Below are 21,311 nucleotides of genomic sequence, written 5' to 3' on the forward strand. Positions count from 1 at the left end.
AAAAAAACTTAAGCATTTTAGATAATGGGAGCTGCAGATGCTGGAGAATCCAAGATAACAAAGTGTGAAGCTGGATGAACACAGCAGGCCAAGCAGCATCTCAGGAGCACAAAAGCTGACGTTTCGGGCCTAGACCCTTCATCAGAGAGGCCCGAAACGTCAGCTTTTGTGCTCCTGAGATGCTCCTTGGCCTGCTGTGTTCATCCAGCTTCATACTTTGTTATTAAGGATTTTAGGGTTGTTCGTAAAATTGTGTGTAGTCACTGGAAAATTTTACTTGCCAAACAGTATGCCAGATTTTCTTCTGTGAAGATTGCAGTAAGAAGGAAATCTGCCTTCTAATGATGGAAAGCCTCATGTCCCATTGGATGAAAAACCAAAAATACAATGTATATTTCAAGTTGAAATTTAGAAAAGCCATCTGTTGAACTTATCCACTTTTATTGTATTTCACCAATGATTAGGAATTGGCACCTTTTTTAAGAGGACTGTTTTGCTGACTGAGATGTTTTACTTACTAAAGAACAATGTTGATAATGCAGGGAAGTGTTATTGAACATTAGTCAATCAGATCTCTGATTAGAATGCACTACATTGAAGCTGTTTATGTTGCTGAGTTCATGCTGCTCTTTGCACAACTCTTAAAGTCCCAAGTTTAGATAATTGATGAAATGACTGAACAACTGATTGTCCACTTTGATGTAATATCTCAGAATGTTGTGTGATGTGTTAAATATAAGTAATTCATATTAAAATGTCCTGTTGCATTCAATACAAGAATGTTCAATGAAATATTTATATAGAAGCACGTAAGCAAGTTTGTGGACTTTCTTTAACAAAACTACCATTTCTGAATGGGGTGGAGACAGAGTAGCCACTTAGTCCATCAGCCAAGTAGACTTAGTTGTTCCTGTTATATAAGGTAATCGTTCTGAAGCGATAATGTTCTCCACATATTGTTTGCATCCTTTCATCTGATGTCACACGCAGTCTATGGGTAGAGGCAAGGAGTTCTGCTCTCGCTTTCAGAGGGGGCAGTTCTATTTTTGAGCTCTGTATGGTCTGAGACATTATACATAATGAATTAAAATTGTACTCATGCTGTCAAGCAATCAATCCTGTTGTGTAAGAACAAAGACCCTTCAATCGATACTGTGCAGTGGTGTATACTTTACCACTAATAATGAGATAATCCAAGATGAAGAAGGATTGGTGGCAGGAGCACCTCCATACTATACACTTGTAGAGGTTAGTAAATACCTCAAGATAGCAGAAATGGTTATCTAAGGAAAATACCATGGTTCTGACTATGGAAATGATAGTCCTATCTCCAGTATTGCATTGCTGATGTGGATATTGGACTATGATTCCATTGCCAAAATTATGAGAAAATGTACTGGCCTTGATTACCTAGAGAAGGTGTGCCTACCACTGACTCTTGTAATTTGTCTATTTATTATTTTCTGCTGGGTCCTTTGTGTCTTTCCACACCAACTCTGGAGAATTTGGACGTCCATTTGCAAGGATAACACCAGTGAAGCCATGCCTCTTTTCTCATCATGAATTGAAGACTCACCCATGAAGTTCTGTTTTCAGTTCATTGAGTTGGATTGTTTTAAATGGAGTTGCCAGCCCTGACATCAGACAACCTTCCACTGACAATGCTCACCTCTTTCTCAACACCACAAACTGCTCACCACTCCTTCCCTCCAACAAACACACACACACACACACACACACACACACACACACAGACAATGTCCACCTGTCTTCCTCAAACTCCCTTCAACAATGCTCACCCCACTCTTCCTCAGATTCCTTTTGGCAGTGCTTACCATCTTTCTTCAAACATTGGCAGATGTAGGGAGGGTGAGCTCGGAGGATGGTGAACATTGCTAGGAGTGTCAAGTGAACGTTGTCTAGATGAGCTAGTATGGGGTGAACATTGTCGTCTTTGCTGTTGCGCATTAAGTCTCCATCTGATTTAAATAGTGTTATGCTACTTAGCAGGCTTTACAGCTACAAAGAAAAGATTCTAATAAATCTGTGTAAAAACCTATAGAAATGTAGCAAACAACCATGTCTCCCTGGTTCTTGCTATTTCATTCCACTGTCATAATGAATCAAGTAGCAATTGATCCGGAATAAAAAAGTTTAGATTTCCCACGTGACTCCCATGCACATGCACATGTCATGACTTTCTCACCGCTCCAAGACACTTCAACAACTTCACCTGAGCAATCCACCTCTCCCATCTGGACAATTTGTGCTTCTCAATGATTCTCAATCATCCTCCTTCAACGTTTTGAAACTCTGAGATCAAGATCTTGCTCAGAATCCTCAGTGAAGCCCGTGGGAAATGCCACCTTTGGGGAGAATCAACTTCAAAGTTTCCCACAACCTGCTTGCTGTTTCTCTATTTTAAGAGTAGATGTGTCGGAGCTGTGGTTTGAGTAAATGTGTTTTTTTTAATAAACTAACCCTGTAAGCCACGTAATGTGTGTGTGTACACCCATTGTGCTATTCATGAGAGAGTTCCAGGAATTTGATCCAATGGCAGCGAAGGAACAGCAATTTACAGAGAGAGTAGTGGGCGTGTGGAATGTGCTGCTGGCAGTGGTAGTGGCATCAGTTACTTTAGAGACTTCTAAGTGATTCTTGGAGGATAATAAATTGCAGGGTGTGCAGGGTAGTTTGATCTTAGTAGGATAATAGGTTGACACAACATTGTGGGCCAAAGGGCCTGAACTGTGCTGTTCTGTTCTATGTTCTTTGCATGTTCTTAATGTAAGTCCAAGTGAGGACAGCCTGTGATTTGGAGGGGAGTTTTTCAGTGATGGGTGTTCCCAGGCATTTTCTACCTTTGCTCCTCCTGATTATGGAGACTGTGGGCTTGGAGGGTGCTGTCAAAGGAACTTTGTGTTGCACACAACTGTTCTTAGGTGATAGTCATGGACAGAATGACTGCTTAAGATGGTGATTAGGGTGCGGATTAAATGGGCTTCTTTGACCTGAGTAGTTTCAAATGTTTTGAGTGTTCATGAAACTGCATTCATTCAGACAGATTTTATCACATTTCCTGACTTCGGCCTTGAAGGTTTCCCACAGTCCAATACTGAGTTACTCACTTTGGAATTCCAGCTTCTGAGTGACTCTTGCAACCACACTATTTATATTGGGGAGGCAATGACTACCTGTCCTCCAATTTCCACTATAAAACCTTTCAACTCCCAGTTACTCTGACTACACCTCCTTGCATTTTAATAACACGAGGATAGCAGGCCAGACCAATTCAGACTTGCTAACACTAGATGCACACAGTGAAATTAAAATAGTTAATGAGCATCAAAATTACCCAGTTGTTCCTAATCAGACTTTAAGAATAACAGATATCTCCAAGTTCATGATTTAAACAGAAATGAAGAAATTACTTTTATTTTTTAATTTAATTTATTTTTCAATTCAACCTGTTCTATTGAACCTGGGGCCTCCTGCTCCAGGAGTAGGGACGCTACCAGCGTACTACCAGAGACCCCACCATAACTTTAATAGATCAATTCTAAACAACTGGATAACTTAATTAATGTCTATGATTTAAACCCAATCTTCTTTGATCATAACCCCCCACTATCTCTCTCAGACAGACATAGTGAAGGGATAAATTTAAAAAAAGACTTGTAACAGCTAATTTCTGTTTTGTTTCAAATCTTAAGCATTTGCAGCTGTTTATGTTATTCTCAAATGCAAACATCAGTTTGTTTTTTTCTCTTGTTTTGATTTTAAGTGAAGTTGCTGTTCAAAGTTTGATTCTCAACTTCAGTTCCTAGTTCCAAACCAAGAATGAGAAAAAAACAGTGATGGTCTCAACAGCATCCTGCTTCCTGCAAGGACTCTATTCTGTTGTCCCAGTTTCTCCTTGTTACATCTGTTACAATGATGCCACTTTCCACCAGCGTGTCTCTAAAATGTCTTCATTTATCCTCAGCCAAGGATTTTGTAATTGATAGGGCCCTCAGCCGCGTCCAACCCATTTGCTGCACTTCGGTCCTTGACCCTTCCCTTCGGTCCCAGAAGAACATTAGGAGTTCCTTTGTCCTCACTTTCCACCCCAATAATTTCCATATTTAGAGGATCATCCTGTGCCACTTCTGCCACCTTCATCCAGATACAACCACCAAACACATCTGCCCCTCCCACCCTCGTCATTTTTTTCACATGAACCATTCCTGCATGACACTCTGGTACACTCCCACATCATTCCTAGCATTTCCTCACCCTCCCCGATGGCACTTTCCGATGCAACTGCAGGTATAACTCTTGCCTGTTCACCTCCTTCCTCTTTACTGTCCCACAACTTAAAAATACATTGTCTTTTATATCAAGGGAGCTGGAGTACAAGAAAGGGGAAGTCATAGTGAAACTGTACAATGTACTGGTGCGACAACAGTTGGAGTACTGTGAACAGTTTTGGTTCTCTTATTTCAGAAAATGTATCATTTCTATGGAGACAGTTCAGAGAAGGTTCACTAGAATCATCCCTGGTTCGGAGGGATTATCTGAATGAGCCAAGATTGAATAGGTTGGGTCTCGACACTTTAGACTTTAGAAGAATGAGAAGCAATTTCATTGAAATATGTAGGATTCATAAGTCTCTTGACAGGGTAAATGCTAAGAGTCTAAAACCAGAGGGCAGAGTATGAGAGTTAAGAGGCTCCTATTTAAGACTGAGATGAGAGGGAATTTCTTCTCTGAATGTTGAGAGTCTTTGAAACTCTGTTCCCACAGTTCTTTGTGGCAAGCAGTCCTTAAGACCAAGATAGATTCTTCATCAGTAGATCATGTCAAGGGTTATGGGCAAAATGCAGGAAAGTGGATGTGAGAAGTATCAAATCTGCCATAATCCTATGGAATGGCAGAGCAGACTCAGGGGGACTGAATGGCCTACTCCTGTCCTATTCCTTATGGTCTTTTAACTTAGTCTTTTGTATTCACTGCTCACAATGTGGCCTCCTTTACACTGACTAGACCAAATGTGAATTAGATGACCACTTTGTAGAACAACCTCACTCTTTGTGGAAGAAAGACACTAACTGGAGGAGCAGAGAGGGTGAAATCTACGGGAAGGGAGAGATGAACTTTTGAAGCTGTTTCAGTTTTAGTAATACCAATTTAATTTTTTTTTATTCAGTTATTTTACCATTCATACAATTGATTCAGTAATTTATTCTGTACTCTGAGGTGGTGTATTATCATCCACTTTTCACTGTACCTAGATACAAGTGGCATATTAAATAATTCTAAAATCTGTTCCCTTGCCATTTCAGTAAGCCACTTTGCTCCAATGCTGACTTGTCCGCACTGGGCCTACTACAGTTTTTCAAGAAAGCTCAACACAAGCTGGAGGAACAATACCTGACTTTCCTTAGGCACCTCTGGGACTTGATGTTGAGCTTAAAAACCTCAGTGCATGACTTTTGTCCTCCATTTTGATTATAGACCCCACGTGACACCATCCCTTTCCTGTCTTCTTTGTAGCTAACCCAATTTGTTCTCAACAGAGTGGTCCCATTTTCTCCAGTTTACACATCATTTCCACATCTTGACATCTTTTTTCTCCTTTATTGCCATTAGCGTTCTCTTCATCTGTTGCTCAGAACACCCTCACCATCTGTTCTACTTGCTCTCCCTCACCCAATGTCAATAGCATAAAAACAATCATTTTCCATCCTGTTTTAGTTCTGAAGAATTCGTATTGGAACCTTATTAACTAACTCTGTTTCTCTCTCATAGATGGTACGGACCTGCTGAGATTTTCCAGCATTTTTATTTCTTTCCGGTTTCCAGCAGCTCCAGTATATTTCTTTCATTTGGATAGATTCTTGTTAAAAGGGAACTCAAGATTAATCGGCTAGGTGGAAATATGAAATTTGAAACACAAATAGATCAACCATGATCATGTTGAATGTTGGTACAGGCCTGAGGGACAGAAAGCATCCTTTCTGCTCATATTTGATATGTATGTTTTAGGAATTCAGCATCTTTGAGTTGAAGATTTTGATTCTTCCTTTGTTTGTTAAAGTTAGGATAAACTGACGATTCCTCCACCCTTTAAAATATTTCCAGTGCTGGGTGTTAATATTATTTCTCCACAACCTCCATTCAGACTAACTAGTCATTTAATTTATTTGTGACATAACTTCAAGTACCAAAAGCTAGGACTGAATATCTGCCAGGAACTTTCTCAGTTCTCCTCCTTACTGCCTCTTCTTACACCGTAGCCTTTCTTTATTTGCTGTAAGCCCCAGACAAAAGTACATTATAGCGAACATTTAAAAGTATGTTCTGTATAGTGCCACGTTTCTACATCTATGCAGTGATCTGCCTACGTACACCAGGCCAACAGAACAACTGACCATTTTCTTCTGTAATTGCATTGCACTCGTGTGTGGTTCCGTGGCTGTTTATTTTCTAAAGTATTCTTCCCTCCATTCACCTTTGAGTTGGACTGTGTTTTCTTATACGGATTCTAAATCTGGTCCTGGTATCCTCCAGTCTACCTCCCCACTAAGCAGGAATACCTCACTTGCAAACCTCAAGCCCTGTTTATTCTGCCCATTGATAATAGACAGCTTCTAGTGCTTGCTGAGATCTGACCTATGCAGAAAACCAACAAACATGTAAGACAAGCCAAGCAGTTAGTAAAGCAGCATTTAGATGTTAGGAAGAGGTGTAGTTTGTATCATGTGCAGTGATTAGCAACAACAATATGACTCAGCATCATGACTTATTGCCATTTTAACAAAGAAAAAAAAATCAGGCAGCATGTTGGCTCACTGGTTAGCCCTGCTGCCTCACAGTGCCAGGGACCTGGGTTCGACTGTCAGTGTAGATTTTGCACATTCTCCCGATGTCTGCATGGGTTTCCTCCGGGTGCTCCAGTTTTCCTCCCACAGTCAAAAGATGTGCAGGGTAGCTGGATTGGCCATGCTAAATTGCCCATGGTGAACTAGGGATGTTTCTGTTAGGTGAGTTAGACATGGGGAAATCAGAAGTAGGGGAATGGGTCTGAGTGGGATGTTTTGCAGAGGGACAGTGTGGACTTGTTGGGCCGAATGACCTATTTCCACACTTTAGAAATTCTATGATTCTATGAACTTGCAGCCACTTAAACTTTTCAACCTTGGCTAACACTGCTCCTCACAGTTCTTTGGCTGGATGAAATCCTCTGATGACATCACTTTCTCATTCTGTAATTCAAACTCCGAGGATTCCCTATGTAATGCTGCTAGTTGCTGCTTAGCCAGCCAGTGACACCCACCTCCCATGAACAGTTTTGTAAAAAGTTCTGTTAAATATGGTAGCTATGGTAGCCACTTTTTTAGATAGGGTGGATAGGGAGAGCCTTTTTCCTAGGATGGTGACGGCAAGCACGAGGGGGCATAGCTTTATGTTGAGGGGTGAAAGATATAGGACAGATGTCAGAGGTAGTTTCTTTACTCAGAGAGTAGTAAGGGAATGGAACGCTTTGCCTGCAACGGTAGTAGATTTGCCATCTTTAGGTACATTTAAGTCATCATTGGACAAGCATATGGACGTACGTGGAACAGTGTAGGTTAGATGGGCTTGAGATCGGTATGACAGGCGGCACAACATCGAGGGCCGAAGGGCCTGTACTGTGCTGTTATGTTCTATGTTCTATGTTCTCAAAAATAGCTGTTGTCTAATCTATTAACAATGCTTTCATCATATATACGCCCTTCCTTATGATCAAATTAAAATGAATTGTATTATGGTCACTATTTCCTAAATGTTCCCTAATTTTTATTTATTTTGTTCACCCTGGTTCATGTTAGATAGTGAAGCTTCCTTTGTTTGGCTTCTTAGATATTGGTTCAGGAAGGAGTCCTTTACACTTTGTTAGAATTCCATTCCTTTATCCCCTTCATCTTCATTCCAACTAATATATGGATAGTTGAAATCCCCCTTGATTAATGTTTCTTTTTACTCAATTTCTAACTTTTGTACACTATATACACCTTACTCCACTCCCTTACACAATTAGGTGATTGTACATCACCAATTGCTGTGATTGATCTTTATTTATTATCTCAACCCATAAGGTTTCTGTTTTTGTTTTTGTTGATAACTATGCTTTTGTTTTACAATGCTGTTGTATTATCCCGAATAAATGAAACTTCCTGCAACCCCCATTTTTCCCTTTTTATCCTTTCTAAATATATTGTTGATCGCAGTTTCTGATTTACAACCCTGATTTTTTTCTGTAGCCATCAATAATTCCTGGCATCAGAGATAGTAAGAACTGCCGATTCTGGAGTCAGAGATAACACAGTGTGGAGCTGGAGGAACACAGCACATCCCAATTCTTCCTCTCATCGCTGCCTCCATGACCTGTCCGTCTTCTCTCCCTCCTATCCGCCCTTCCCATCTCACTGACCAATCTCCTCTACTCCCAATCTGCACTCACCTATCACCATCCAAACTACCTTCACCAGCCCCTGTCATCCCCACCTCCTTGACCTGTCCATCTTCTCTCCTACTTATCTTCCTCTCATCCGCTCCCTCCTTGACCTGTCCATCTTTTCCCCCACCTATCCGCCCTTCCCACCTCACAGACCAATCACCTATCACCATTCCACCTACTTACCCCACCCCCACCCCTCCTCTCTCTATTTATTTCACAGCACCCTTCTCCCACCTCCATTTCTGAAGAAGGGTCCCAACCTGAAACATCAGCTTTCCTGCTCCTCTGATGCTGCCTGACATACTGTGTTCCTCCACCTGTGTTATTTAATTATCCCTGCATGTCCAGTTGCTGCCAAAGCATGATTGTCCCCAGCTTCCCTGTTTATTTACATACACTGTACGCATTTCACGGCAGATGTTTTCATTATTTTTCATAGGATTTCCCCTCATTGCCCTCCATCATTGTATCCTTTCCTATCCTCTCCTCCCTGTCCATTTTTTTTACATTTGAGCTGATTAGGTGGAATTGGAAGAGATCGTAAGGTATCTTAGTATGTTAAGTGTGCAAACAAATCTTTGTTCCAAGGATATTATTCTTTTTCATTATCAGTTCACTTAGTATGTAAAAAATACTCATTTTTCGTATTCAAAGGTTGAATTTACCCTTACCAGTTGAATAATGGTGCTGCTTTCCTTCCCTTTACACTCCCCAAAGATAATTTAAAACTTAAGTTATTACCATATTTTGATTATGGAATTTTCTAGCACATTTAAAATTTTATTTATTATGGCTTTGCAAATACTTAACCAAGTTTGTTACAAAATGAGTGAAAATTAAAAATTCACCTTTTCAAAAGATGAAGTGAATATTAGTTGGGGATCTTGTGTGATCGCACAAGCACTTTGCTGTTTGGTAGAACTGGGGTTCAAGTTTCTTCTGATTTATGCAGATCATTTTCTTTGGTCAGCTGAATGTATTAAAGTCAACAAAATATAGGGACTGAATTCCACGGTTTTAGAATATCTTGGCTTTGCAGTGTTCTGTGTTACTGAATGTTTGGTCATTGACAAACACTAGTCTTAGTAAATATTCAGTATTAACTATATTCAAGAGCATGTACAGGTACTTTGCTTAGAAGGAATGGCAAAAAATTGAAGGCCACTAAAGTTATGAGTTTGGGATTCTTTTGGCTCTGACCATCTCATGAAAATCCTGCGCGTTCTATAGTATAAATTTTGTATTGTCTTAGGCATTCTGAGACAAACTATGCAATGCTGTCACATTGGGGCATCCTTAAACAGCTCATTTTAATGGTTCATGGTGTGCACAGCATTGTATTTTACACTGTTCTCCCATTTTCTATTTGATTTACTTTTCTTTCCGCAGTGTTCACAATCATTCGTGTATCTTTTAAACTCTATCATGCTCCAATCTCTCCTTTTCCATGAATAACTGATATTGCTTTTAGCGTAATCCAGGTTTTTGGATCACCAGTCACAGAATGCTGTAATGTTTCTTTGTAACGGCTATTGTTCCTATATAACTGCTATTGCTCTGCTAGTAATGGTACTTTAAAATGTTTGTGCAGTTTTTCCTTACCTTTCAACTGTGCCTTTTAAAATTTACAAAATAAGATCACACAAGTCAGCAATGTAATCTCATTTCCATCTCGCTATTACGATGCATAAGACATAAAAACAGATTCAGATTTAGTTCTGTGCAAAGAAATTAATGATCAAGTGGAAAGCTCTACTGTGATGACTGGTAGTGGCTGTAAGTTGTTTGTATTTAACTACAAATGTCACAGCTAATCAAATGATGTAACATGTGTTAGAAATATTTTTCTCTGATAAAACAAATACACTGACTAGTTAAATATTGCACAACCACATAGAAGATAGTTCTTGTCCGAGTTTCTTATGCAAGAAAATATAGAAAGATCTTCCACTAGATAGTGTTAAAATCTAGTATAGTATGATATGCACTTCACAGATCCTGGATCAGGATCATAGAATTTATGCTTCCCAGCTGGTGAACCCTGCCCTGTTGCTCAGCAGCAGTTGTGAGCTTTGCTTCTTTCTTAACTTAACAAAACACTGTACTAAGTTTAAAAAATTCCCAAATGTTCAGACTGATTGGTGAGATATTTAACAATAAAGTCCTCACTTCACTCCCTTGTCTGTGCTGAGTTAATTGATCTGGACCATATTGATGGTAGAATATAATTAACTTCAGCACTCCCAGAGAAGGAGTTGAAAGACTTGTCCTTGGAAATGACTTGACCTCTATTGGAAATGCATATTTTTGGTTACTGGGTTGTGGGGGCAAACAATGATGCCTCAGTCTGTCAAATAGCCTACTTTCAGGCTTACACTGGAATTGTTGCTACTTGGATAAGATTCTGGACTAAAACTTGCACCCACAGGACAATACCCCATCACAATAACAGGGCCTTTAGAAGGACAAAAGAGACTCATTACTAAAATGAAAAAAAGCTCCCTACAACTACCAAAATAAACTGGGTATTTTTTAAACTTGGTTTTGCACCGTGCTACACTTGTAATGCAAAAATGCAAAATCATGCATGTGAAATTATGTGTTGAAGTGGTCTCAGGTGTGCATGGCTTTCATGCTAATATCAGGACTACCACTATAACGACACTGCTCAATCCAAACCACTTTGCATCATGGTTATTTAACAATACAAATGAGAGGCACATACTTCAACCTTAAAATAACAAATTGGGAAACAATTTTCTTGGCATCAGAAAAAAGTTTTAAAGGTTTCTAAATATGGCATTTGCATGAATATTTGAGGCTAATATTTAAGAATTTAAAAATAGTTTTAGACATTATATAGTACACACGCAAATATGCCTAGTTTTCTGCTTGTTTGCAAACATTGGCATTTGGTGACTTCATTGTAATTTAAGTTCAATATAAAACTTGCTGCAAAGGCATGATTCTTTGTATTTCCATATGTTTAGGTTTTCAGTATGTTTTTGGAAACACTGGTGGACTTCATTCATGTTCACAAGGAAGATCTTCAAGACTGGCTGTTTGTTTTATTAACTCAACTACTGAAGAAAATGGGTGCTGATTTGCTTGGTTCCGTCCAGGCAAAGGTACAGAAAGCACTTGATATTGCAAGGTCAGTATTGTGTGGTAAATGTCACAGGTTTATTCTCAATAACACCTGTTTTTAAACAATCCTAGATTTATTTTAGGTAATCATATGTAGTTTAATAGATTATCCTGATTTTTTGTTAAATTCTGTAAACTTAGAAACCCTTTTTACACTTTATTCTTCTTCTCGTACTTTTTTATATTCAGTTTACAAATTCAGGTGGTTGTTTCACACTGCAAGAAAGTCAGAAATATAAACCAAAACAGCTCAAAGAAGTAAATGTTTATTGGGCATTTGAACTAAGTTGTATCCATGCTAGAGTCATTGCTAAACAAAAATATAGTTGTGATTCTGCTTATTAGTTTATTTGCATGTTCCATAAATAAAGGAGCTTAATGAGGAATACAATTGTTTGCAAAAACATAGTAACTGTAGAAGATTTGACATACTGCTTAGTGGGAAAACTGTTCAAAAGCAATTTCTAATAATCTAAGAATGTTCATGTAATAATCCACTTTAACTCAAACCATAGACTTGGAACAGTCAAGCCTCATATTTCCATTACAATTATTTGAATATCTTAATAATTTGGTTAAAAACCAAAAGAACTGTGGATGCTGTAAATCAGAAGTATAAACGGAAGTCGCTGGAAAATCTCAGCGGATCTGGCAGCATCTGTGAAAAGCTGCTGCCAGACCTGCTGAGCTTTTCCAGCAACTTCTGACTTTGTTAATTCATTCATAATAATTTATTAAATAGAAACAATCTGGATTTCAGGGGCTGCATTTTGATGATTCAGGCCACTTAAATTTTTTAAGAAAGCTAATGGAATTGGTAGAAGATCAGCTAGTTGTGAGTTGATGAATCAATGAGAAAATTCTGTTTGACGAAGACATAATCACTAAAGGACCAAACTGTGCAAGTGTGTACAAATTAATTTGTAAGTGTTTTTGATGCATAGTCAAATCTTATAGTGGCATCAAAAGCAAAAACTTATGTTTCTTGTCTAGCTGGAGGTGCACAGCAGGTCAGGCAGCATCCGAGGAACAGGAAAACTGGTGTTTCAGGTTGGGCCCCTTCCTAACCAGAAACGTCAGCTTCCCTGTTCCTCTGATGCTGCCTGGTTTGCTGTGTTCCTCCAACTCCATACTGTGTTATCGCTGACTCCAGCATCTGCAGTTCTTACTATCTCTGATATCTTTTGCCGACCTGGTTTTCCTTATTTTTAAAAATGCTTGAGATTGATTCAGCTTGTACTTCGATTCTCTTCTTGTGCTGTTTGTGATTTGTTATTTGCCTCTATATGTGCATTTGCATGTCATTTTTATGTTAGTCTGGGCTAATACACGCCAACAATATCTACCCTGCATTTTAGTCCATGATGGGGTCTTGCACACAATTAAGCAGAAAACACCAACTGATCATTCCATCTGATGGCCATAATGAAATGCTTATAAGGGCTAGGAGTTTGCTGACATTGAATTAAAGCATTTAAATGGAGAAAAAATTGATTGTTATGTTTGAAAGACATTATCTCAAATAGGAAGTCTAGCAAAGGATTAGAAATTCATTCACATGACACGTAGTTTTGGGCATCAAATGGCCTCCATAATCTCAAATTCAGTGAGTAGGAGTTTCATAGGTTTGACAAGCCAAATTGTGCTGCTACCTCAGTTAAGGACAAAAAAACCATCAACAGTTAAGTCCTGATGTCCAAAACAGGCTGGTGGTTCCAATGGTTGTGTGAGATACCGCTGCAACATTGATTTATCTCAAGCCAACCAGTTTCATCTGGATTGAGAAAAAAAGACCAATAGCCAACAGTGTAAGTTTTAAACATAGACTTAATAAAATGTGGAGCTAGCAAGCCTAATACTTTCAAACCCAATTATCCATTAATCTCAACCTGATTGGCCTACTTTCTGACTGTGAATGTTGCAGTAACTTAATTTTAAGATTCACTGGCAGCTCTGTATAGCTCACTCAGAGTGAGGCCTAATCTCCAGTAGTGTGTGCAAAATGCATTCATCATTCAGCTACAGGTGTTTCATGTTCCAAAACCCTATCAGATAACAAAAACTGCTGTCTAGCAGTGGTGTAACAAAATGCAAAAATTTAAAACTGAAAAAACAAAAGAAGGAAACAAAATCAAAATGGTATTGGTGGAAGCAAATTCCTGCAGTGCTTTAAAGGTATTGGTGAATACTGTGGGCTCCCTTTCCAAGGATATTGGCACATGGACAGAACCGAGGAAGAAAGTCAGGCATTCTGGAATTATGACCCCCTCCAAGGCAAAGAACTTGGGTCTTTTTTTTAATATAAAGAAACCCATCACCAAATTAACAATCACCCAATATCTAAGTGCAATATTGCCTCCCAGAACCTATGTGACAATAATGAAAAATAAAAAAAAGGGGAAAACAAAATGTTCCTGGAAGGGAAAATATGGCACTGCAGCCCTGTTCCCCCCACATCCCACTGTCCTCCCATTGCACTCTTAATTTAAATATAAAAATGAAGCTTTTATATTTAAAAATATAAAACTAGCCTGAAGTTGTCAAAAACTGCTAGTCTCATTTGGAGCACATAACGGTGATTAGTTTAGCAATTCAAACTGTCATTTTAACATTGGGTTAAATGATGATAGAGAAGGTCAGTTGTTCTGTTGCTAAAATTCCAGCCTTCCCCATCGGCAATATATCTGATCCCTCATCTAGAAGTGTCATAGTAGCAGTTAAGTCCTTATTTTTTTCAAGTTGGATTTTTATCAGTTTGATGCATGGTAATTCATAAACTTGGAATATTGCTGAAAGATTGTTACTGAGTTTTTTGTCTCTCACTCATCAGTCATGAATGATAGGCTCCCATGTTGCCAGGTAATTCAAAAAAAGCCCACGGGTTGAGCATATAATTTTTGTTTGCAGAGATCCCTGTAGGCTTGCTCAACCAGACCTTGCTTGTAAAACTCAAAGCAACACATTTGTGGCTCAGTGTGATTCTGTAGTCGGACAGCATTCTATCCTGAGTGTGTTAACAGCTACATGTATAACCAGTTTAAGAAAAACAGCTAAGCTTGTCACGTGGTTCATTGACACTTGCTTGAAGTGACAATAGTTTTCCGGAAAAAAGAATATGCTCTAGCCTTGCACGTTTCCTTAATTACCCAGAAGAATGAGGCGCTTATAATTTTCCATTGCCTTTTCTATGTTAACAGCTGGACCATTCAGACTTAGGAACCAATCATTGCCTTTTCCCATTTAGTAAAAATTGTTGAAACAGAAATTTGGTTGATTTGCCTGATGAGTGCAAGACAAACAGCTTTGTAACATGAATCACTTAGTTTCAAATGGCAGCTCAGTACCAGTGCTATCCTAATTGGAATGTAGAATGATTGTTAGCTCACAGTTGCTTGTCAGGCAACACAGTGCCACACTGAAAAGATTGACAACTTCTTTAGAAATGTCAAAATCCTGCCTTCAAATGCAGGAATATAGTTTGTAGGCAAATGCACGGCAGCCACAGAAACTGTTAGTTATATTTTCAATGGCCTGCTTAAAAAAAGAGTTTTAAGAGAGGTGGTGCAATATGAATGAGCATTTAAACAGCGTAAAGTTGAATAAAAGTGAATGAGCTAACTATACTTTTAAATATTTATTTGCAGGGAGTCTTTCCCAAATGACCTGCAGTTCAGTATTTTAATGAGGTTCACTGTTGATCAGACACAGACTCCAAACTTGAAGGTTAGTTTATATACGTAGAAACCAATATATTTAGCAACTCTAATCTTAAGGATATGCTTTGCCTGCTTTGTGGAATATGATCTTTTAGTTTCCCTTGTTTATTGTTTTCATGTCAATGAACTGCCACACTCCAGCCACCAGTGGAAAAACATCTCATTCTTAGTTTTCCGTGATTTTCTTTTACTGTGAATTCCTTATCTCTTGCAAATCTTGACAAAGGCAGTTGTAAATTACAAGACTCCCTATTTTGATCACTTCTCTTCAAAAATGAACATTTTTCTATATCAATTTATTAATTGTGCCAATATGGAATATTTTGCATTTTGTCTGGGATTAGAAAATTGATAAAACTGCAAACTACAATATTTGGGGGAAAACCTACTCCCAATTAAAAATTGCTTCATTCTGTCCAGGAGAATTCTAACCAGGATTGATTATTTAAAAAGATGAATAAGATGCACAAGTGGTGTCAATGATATAGTGGTAGTGTCACTGAACTAGCAATCCGGAGGCCCAAGGTTCACTTACCATCTTGACAGCTGACGGAATTTAAATTCAATTAATTAATAATTCAGATTAATACCTGTAATGATGACAATGAATCAAATTTGGTAATTGTCTGGTTCACTAATGCCCTTAGTTCCATGTAACTCCAGATTTACAGCAAAGGGTTGAATCTTAAAGGACCACTGAAAGGATTTCACAAGCCTTTGAGTTGTTCTAAACAACTACAAAATCAAAAAGGAAGAGAACCAAACTGACTTAGCATCGACATAGGTGCCAAAAACAACAATGACAACACACCCAGTCATGTCACCATTGCCAAGTCCATCTCACTGACATCTGTGGACTTGTACCAAAATTGATGGAGCTGTTTAACATATATTCAAGCAACGCCCTGACTTGTCATACTCACTCAGTCGTACCTTAGTGTTCCAGAGACCACCAGCACCCTACCTGGGCATGTGCTGTCTCACCAGCAAGACAGATTGTGACACAGTGATGTTAGGAGAGAGTCCCCAACAATGAGTCGGGACTCCATAAAATTTCATGACATCAGGATTAACCACTGAGTTAATGAATCAATACTTCTCCATGTTGAACACCAGTTAGAAGAAGCACTGATGGTAGCTAGAACACAGAATCTACTCTGGCTGGAGGACGTCAGTGTCCATCACCAAAAGTGGCTTAGTAGTCCCACTAATTACTGAATTGACCAAGCCATGCACCTGCTGATGTGAACTTCCAGTGGATGATGTGAGAACCAACAAAAGGCAAAAGCCTACTTGACCTCGACCTCAACCTCACCAGGATGTTACAGATGCATCTGTCCATGACAGTATTGGTCAGAGTGGCCACTGCAAAATCCTTGTGGAGATGAATGACAGTACCATCCTCTCTATCATGATAATAAATAGGATAGATCCAGCAATTAAAAACTGAAGTGCTATGGAACCTCACCGGCAGCAGATTTGTAATTAATGATGTTCATTTAACCCAACAGTCTACCATTACTATTAAGCCAAACAATCAGTTTTGTTCCAATTAAGCAGCAGTAGACATGCCTAACAATGAGAGCTAACCAAACTCAATGATCCCAACCACTACATTAGGGTGAAACTCTGGAGTTCTGCCAGATCCATTTCTGACTGATGGTGAGCATTAAATAATTAACAGTAGGTGACGGTTCCACAAGTATCCCTTAATAACGGACGAGCCCAGCACATCATTGCAAAACAAAAACCTCAAAGAATTGCAGATACTGGAAATCAGAAACAAAATCAGAAATTGCATGAAAATCCCAGCAGGTCTGGCAGCACCTGTGGAGAGGAAGCAGAGTTAATGTTTCAGGTCCAGTGACCCTTCTTCAGAACGAGGCAATATGACTGCAAAAAACTTGTAACCAACTTCAGTCAGAACTGCCAAGTCGTTGATCCATCTCAGCTCCCTCCAGAGGTCTCAGAGTCTCAGATGCCAGTCTTCAACAAGTTAGATTTACTCCATGTGACATTCAGAAATATTTGAAGGCCTGGGATACTGCAAAAACTGTGGCCTCTAAAGGTATTCCAGCAATAGAATACAAGACCTGTGCTCAGGTACTAATCTTACACCTGGTCAAGCTGTTCCAGTACAGTCGCCATACTGGCATCTACTAAACAATAGAAAAATTGCCCAGTTATGTGAGGTCCACAAAAAGCAGGACAACTCCAACCAGTCCAATTACCATCCCATTAGTTTATTTTGGATCATCAGCAAAATCATAAAAATTGTCATTGAGGTTGGGCTTGCCCCCACACCACCTCCCTCACTCCCATCCCAGGCCCCAAGATGACTTTTCACATCAAGCAGATGCTCACCTGCACATCCGCCAATGTGGTATACTGTATCCATTGTACCCGTTGTGGCTACCTCTACATTGGGGAAACCAAGCGGAGGCTTGGGGACCACTTTGCAGAACACCTCCGCTCGCTTCACAATAAACAACTGCACCTCCCAGTCACGAACCATTTTAACTCCCTCTCCCATTCCTTAGATGACATGTCCATCCTGGGCCTCCTGCAGTGCCATAATGTCACCCGTAGGTTGTAGGACCAGCAACTCATATTCCGCTTGGGAACCCTGCAGCCCAATGGCATCAATGTGGATTTCACCAGCTTCAAAATCTCCCCTCCCCCCACTGCATCCCAAAACCAGCCCAGCTCGTCCCCGCCTCCCTAACCTATTCTTCCTCTCACCTAGCCCCTCCTCCCACCTCAAGCCGCACCTCCATTTCCTACCTACTAACCTCATTCCGCCCCCTTGACCTGTCCATCCTCCCCAGACTGACTTATCCCCCCGCTACCTCCCCACCTATACTCTCTCTCCACCTGTCTTCTCTGTCCATCTTCGGTCCGCCTCCCCCTCTCTCCCTATTTATTTCAGAATCCTCTCCACATTCCGCTCTTCTGATGAAGGGTTGAGGCCCAAAACATCAGCTTTTGTGCCCCTGAGATGGTGCTTGGCTGCTGTGTTCATCCAGCTCCACACTTTGTTATCTCCAAAGTTGTCATTGATGCTATCGAGCAGCATTTTTTCAGCACTAAGCAGCTCAGTGTCACTCCGTTCATGTTCTGCCAGGGCTACTTGGCTGCTGACCTCATTGCTTTGATCCAACCACATGCAAAAGAATTGAACTCCAGAGATTAAGTTGAGAGAAAATAGACAGGGTTGACGTGGCAAGTAACATTCACGCCACATAAGTGCTTTTCAAAAACTGTTTCCAACAAGGGAGAATCTAACCATCGATCATTGATGTTCAATGGCGTTTCAGCTGTAGAATGCCCCACTAACAATAACTGGGGCATACCATTGACCAGGTATTGAACTGGACAAAACCGTTAAAATATTATGGTTCAAGAGACAAGGAATTCTGCAAGGAGTATCTTGTTTCCTGTCTCCCCATGGCCTGTTCACCATTGACAAAGCATGAGTCTGTAAGACCATATAGAGTAGAAGTAGGCCATTCAGCTCATTGAATTGGCTGTGCATACAATAAGATAATCTAATAGTCCTCAACCCCACTGTTCTGCCTTTTCCCCATGACCCTTGATTAAAAATCTGTCTATCACAGCTTGAATCTACTTAATATCCAGCCTCAGTCGCCCTCTGTGGTAAAAAAAAATTGACAGATTCACAACCCCCCGTGCGAAGAAATCATTCCTGTCTTAAATGTGTGCCTCCTTATTCTGAGAATATGCTCTCTGGTTCTCAACTCTCTCACGAGGAAAAACAGCCCCACAAAAAAAATCCCACATCCACCCTTACAAATCCTTTGAGAATCTTGTATGTTTCAAAACTCCAATGAGTACAGGTCCAATATACTCAACTTGTCTTCATTAGACAGTTCCTGCCTGGTGTCAGCCTTGTGAACCTTCCCTGGGCTGCCTCAATTGCCAGGATATCTTTCCAAAACTAAGTCACATGTGTGATGAAACACTCTCAATTTACCTAGGTGCTTGAAAAAATATTGATACCATCCAGGATAAAGCATCCCATTTTCTTGACACCCTGTTCACCACCATCACTTACTACCATCAACACACAGTTTTGACGACCAATCTATACAATGCAGTCAACAACTCACCAAGGCTTTTCAAATCTACAACCTCTGCCTCCCGCAACTTCCTTCCTAACTGCAGTGTGCATGCCTTCATTGAACTTATTCAAGAAGGCAGGCCAGTGTCACTTTCTCCAGGGTATTTGGGAATCAGAAATAAATGCTTGCCTTGCCAGCAATGACCATCTCCCGAAGAAGGGTCTGAGGAAGAGTTCTGAGGAAGGGTCACTGGACCCGAAAAGTTAACTGTTTTCTCCTCCACAGATACTGCCAGACCGACTGAGCTTTCCCAGCAACTTTGTTTTTGTTCCATCTCCTAAGATTTATTTTTAAACAGATGGCATTTAAACTACTAGGTATATTCCATAGGCAACCAAAGAATGGGATAACTAATAGGAGCACATTTGATGGGAAACTCCACAGGAAAATGCATGAAATTTGGAGTTGTGACAAGGGGTGACTCAACGACAATGGTGGAGGCATTGTTGGTTCTGATATTGGAAAATGAGTTGGTCATGTCGATCATGTGTCAATGGGGAAGCATTTAGGGCACAGTATTCATAATGTCATAAAATTCAGATTATGTATGGAGAAAGAAAGTAATTTGAGTAAAAGTAAGTAATTTGAGTGAAAATAAGTAATTTGAGGTGGACCAATGTCAGTGGTACGAGAATGGTGCTGTCCCTGCTAAATTGGTATGAAATGTGGCTGACAAAACTGTAACAAACAATTGGGTGCCCTTGAAGAGAAGATAGTTTAGGCACGGTCAAAAAATGTTTGCCTGAGGGGGTAAGGTAAACCAACGAAAACCTTATTCAGGGCTCTCTCAAAGATGGTCCAGATCTTGGAGTGAGGGTGAGAATTTCAAGGTTTGTGAATGATACAAAACTTGGAACTGTTATGTATTATGAGGAGTGCATGCAGAACTTTATCAGGACAATGACATGTTAGTGAAGTGTGGTGATAGGTGGCAGATGAAGGTCAGTGCAGAGAATTGTGAGATGATATATTTTGTACAAAGGACACAGAGAGACTGTGGAAAGGATGTGCAGGGAGATCTGGGTGCATATGTGCATAATTTATTAAAGGTGGTAGAACAGGTGGAGAAAGTGGTTAATAAAGCATATCGTATCCTAGGATTTATGGATAGTGGCATATAGTACAAGGGAGAGTTAGGAGTTTGTTGAAAGACAGGACCTCCAGGATATTAATCACAGAAATTCTACTTGTGCCACAAGCTTCCCCATTTTACCTTCAGGAATGATATAGAGGGGAGGAGTTTAAATTTTTGGGACATTGGACCTTTAGGGAAAGAAGAAAGCTGTTTGGAAGAGATCAGCTTTGCCTGAGCCAAAGTGGAACTAACCTCCTGGCTGAGAGTTTAAGTAGTGTTGTGGGGATCAATTTAACCTTGTAAGGTAGGCGGAGGGCTGGCTAATGTGCCTAGTTTTGGATCTACAAGTGAGGGCAAAAGAGAGAAGATGGGTAATGGGGAAAAGGGGGTGAAGGAAATCTGAGTGTTGACATTGAACAAAGAAATAGTTGCCTCCTGAAGGGAAGATAGACATAAAGGCAGAGTTAACTTGTGTGTATATAAATGCTTGGAGTAACATGAACAAAACTAGGGAACCAGAAGCAGAAATTGCTGTTGTGGGAATATGATGTTACATGAACAGAAACATGACTTAAGCCAGAAAAGGATGAGTTATTTCAGAGATAGTAGGAACTGCAGATGCTGGAGAATATGAGATAACAAGGTGTAGAGATGGATGAACACAGCAGGCCAAGCAGCATCAGAAGAGCAGGAAGGCTGACATTTCTTCAGAAATGGGCACCGCCTTTTTCAGATATGTGGGACACAAA

The 21,311-nt window shown here is 39.9% G+C and overlaps 1 protein-coding gene across 36 annotated transcripts in view; it reads left to right on the forward strand.

Moving 5' to 3' along the window:
• Positions 1-21,311, forward strand: part of clasp2 (cytoplasmic linker associated protein 2) — a 380,999-nt gene that overhangs the window by 293,191 nt on the left and 66,497 nt on the right. For all 36 annotated transcript variants that reach the window (XM_048530161.2, XM_059645804.1, XM_048530163.2 and 33 more), the window contains 2 exons: positions 11,473-11,636; positions 15,274-15,352. In XM_048530161.2, the coding sequence (XP_048386118.1) occupies positions 11,473-11,636; positions 15,274-15,352 (243 nt within the window). The remainder of the gene's footprint in view (positions 1-11,472; positions 11,637-15,273; positions 15,353-21,311) is intronic.

The sequence above is a fragment of the Stegostoma tigrinum genome, chromosome 5 (genome assembly GCF_030684315.1).
Source record: "Stegostoma tigrinum isolate sSteTig4 chromosome 5, sSteTig4.hap1, whole genome shotgun sequence".
NCBI classification, from domain to species: Eukaryota; Metazoa; Chordata; class Chondrichthyes; order Orectolobiformes; family Stegostomatidae; genus Stegostoma; species Stegostoma tigrinum.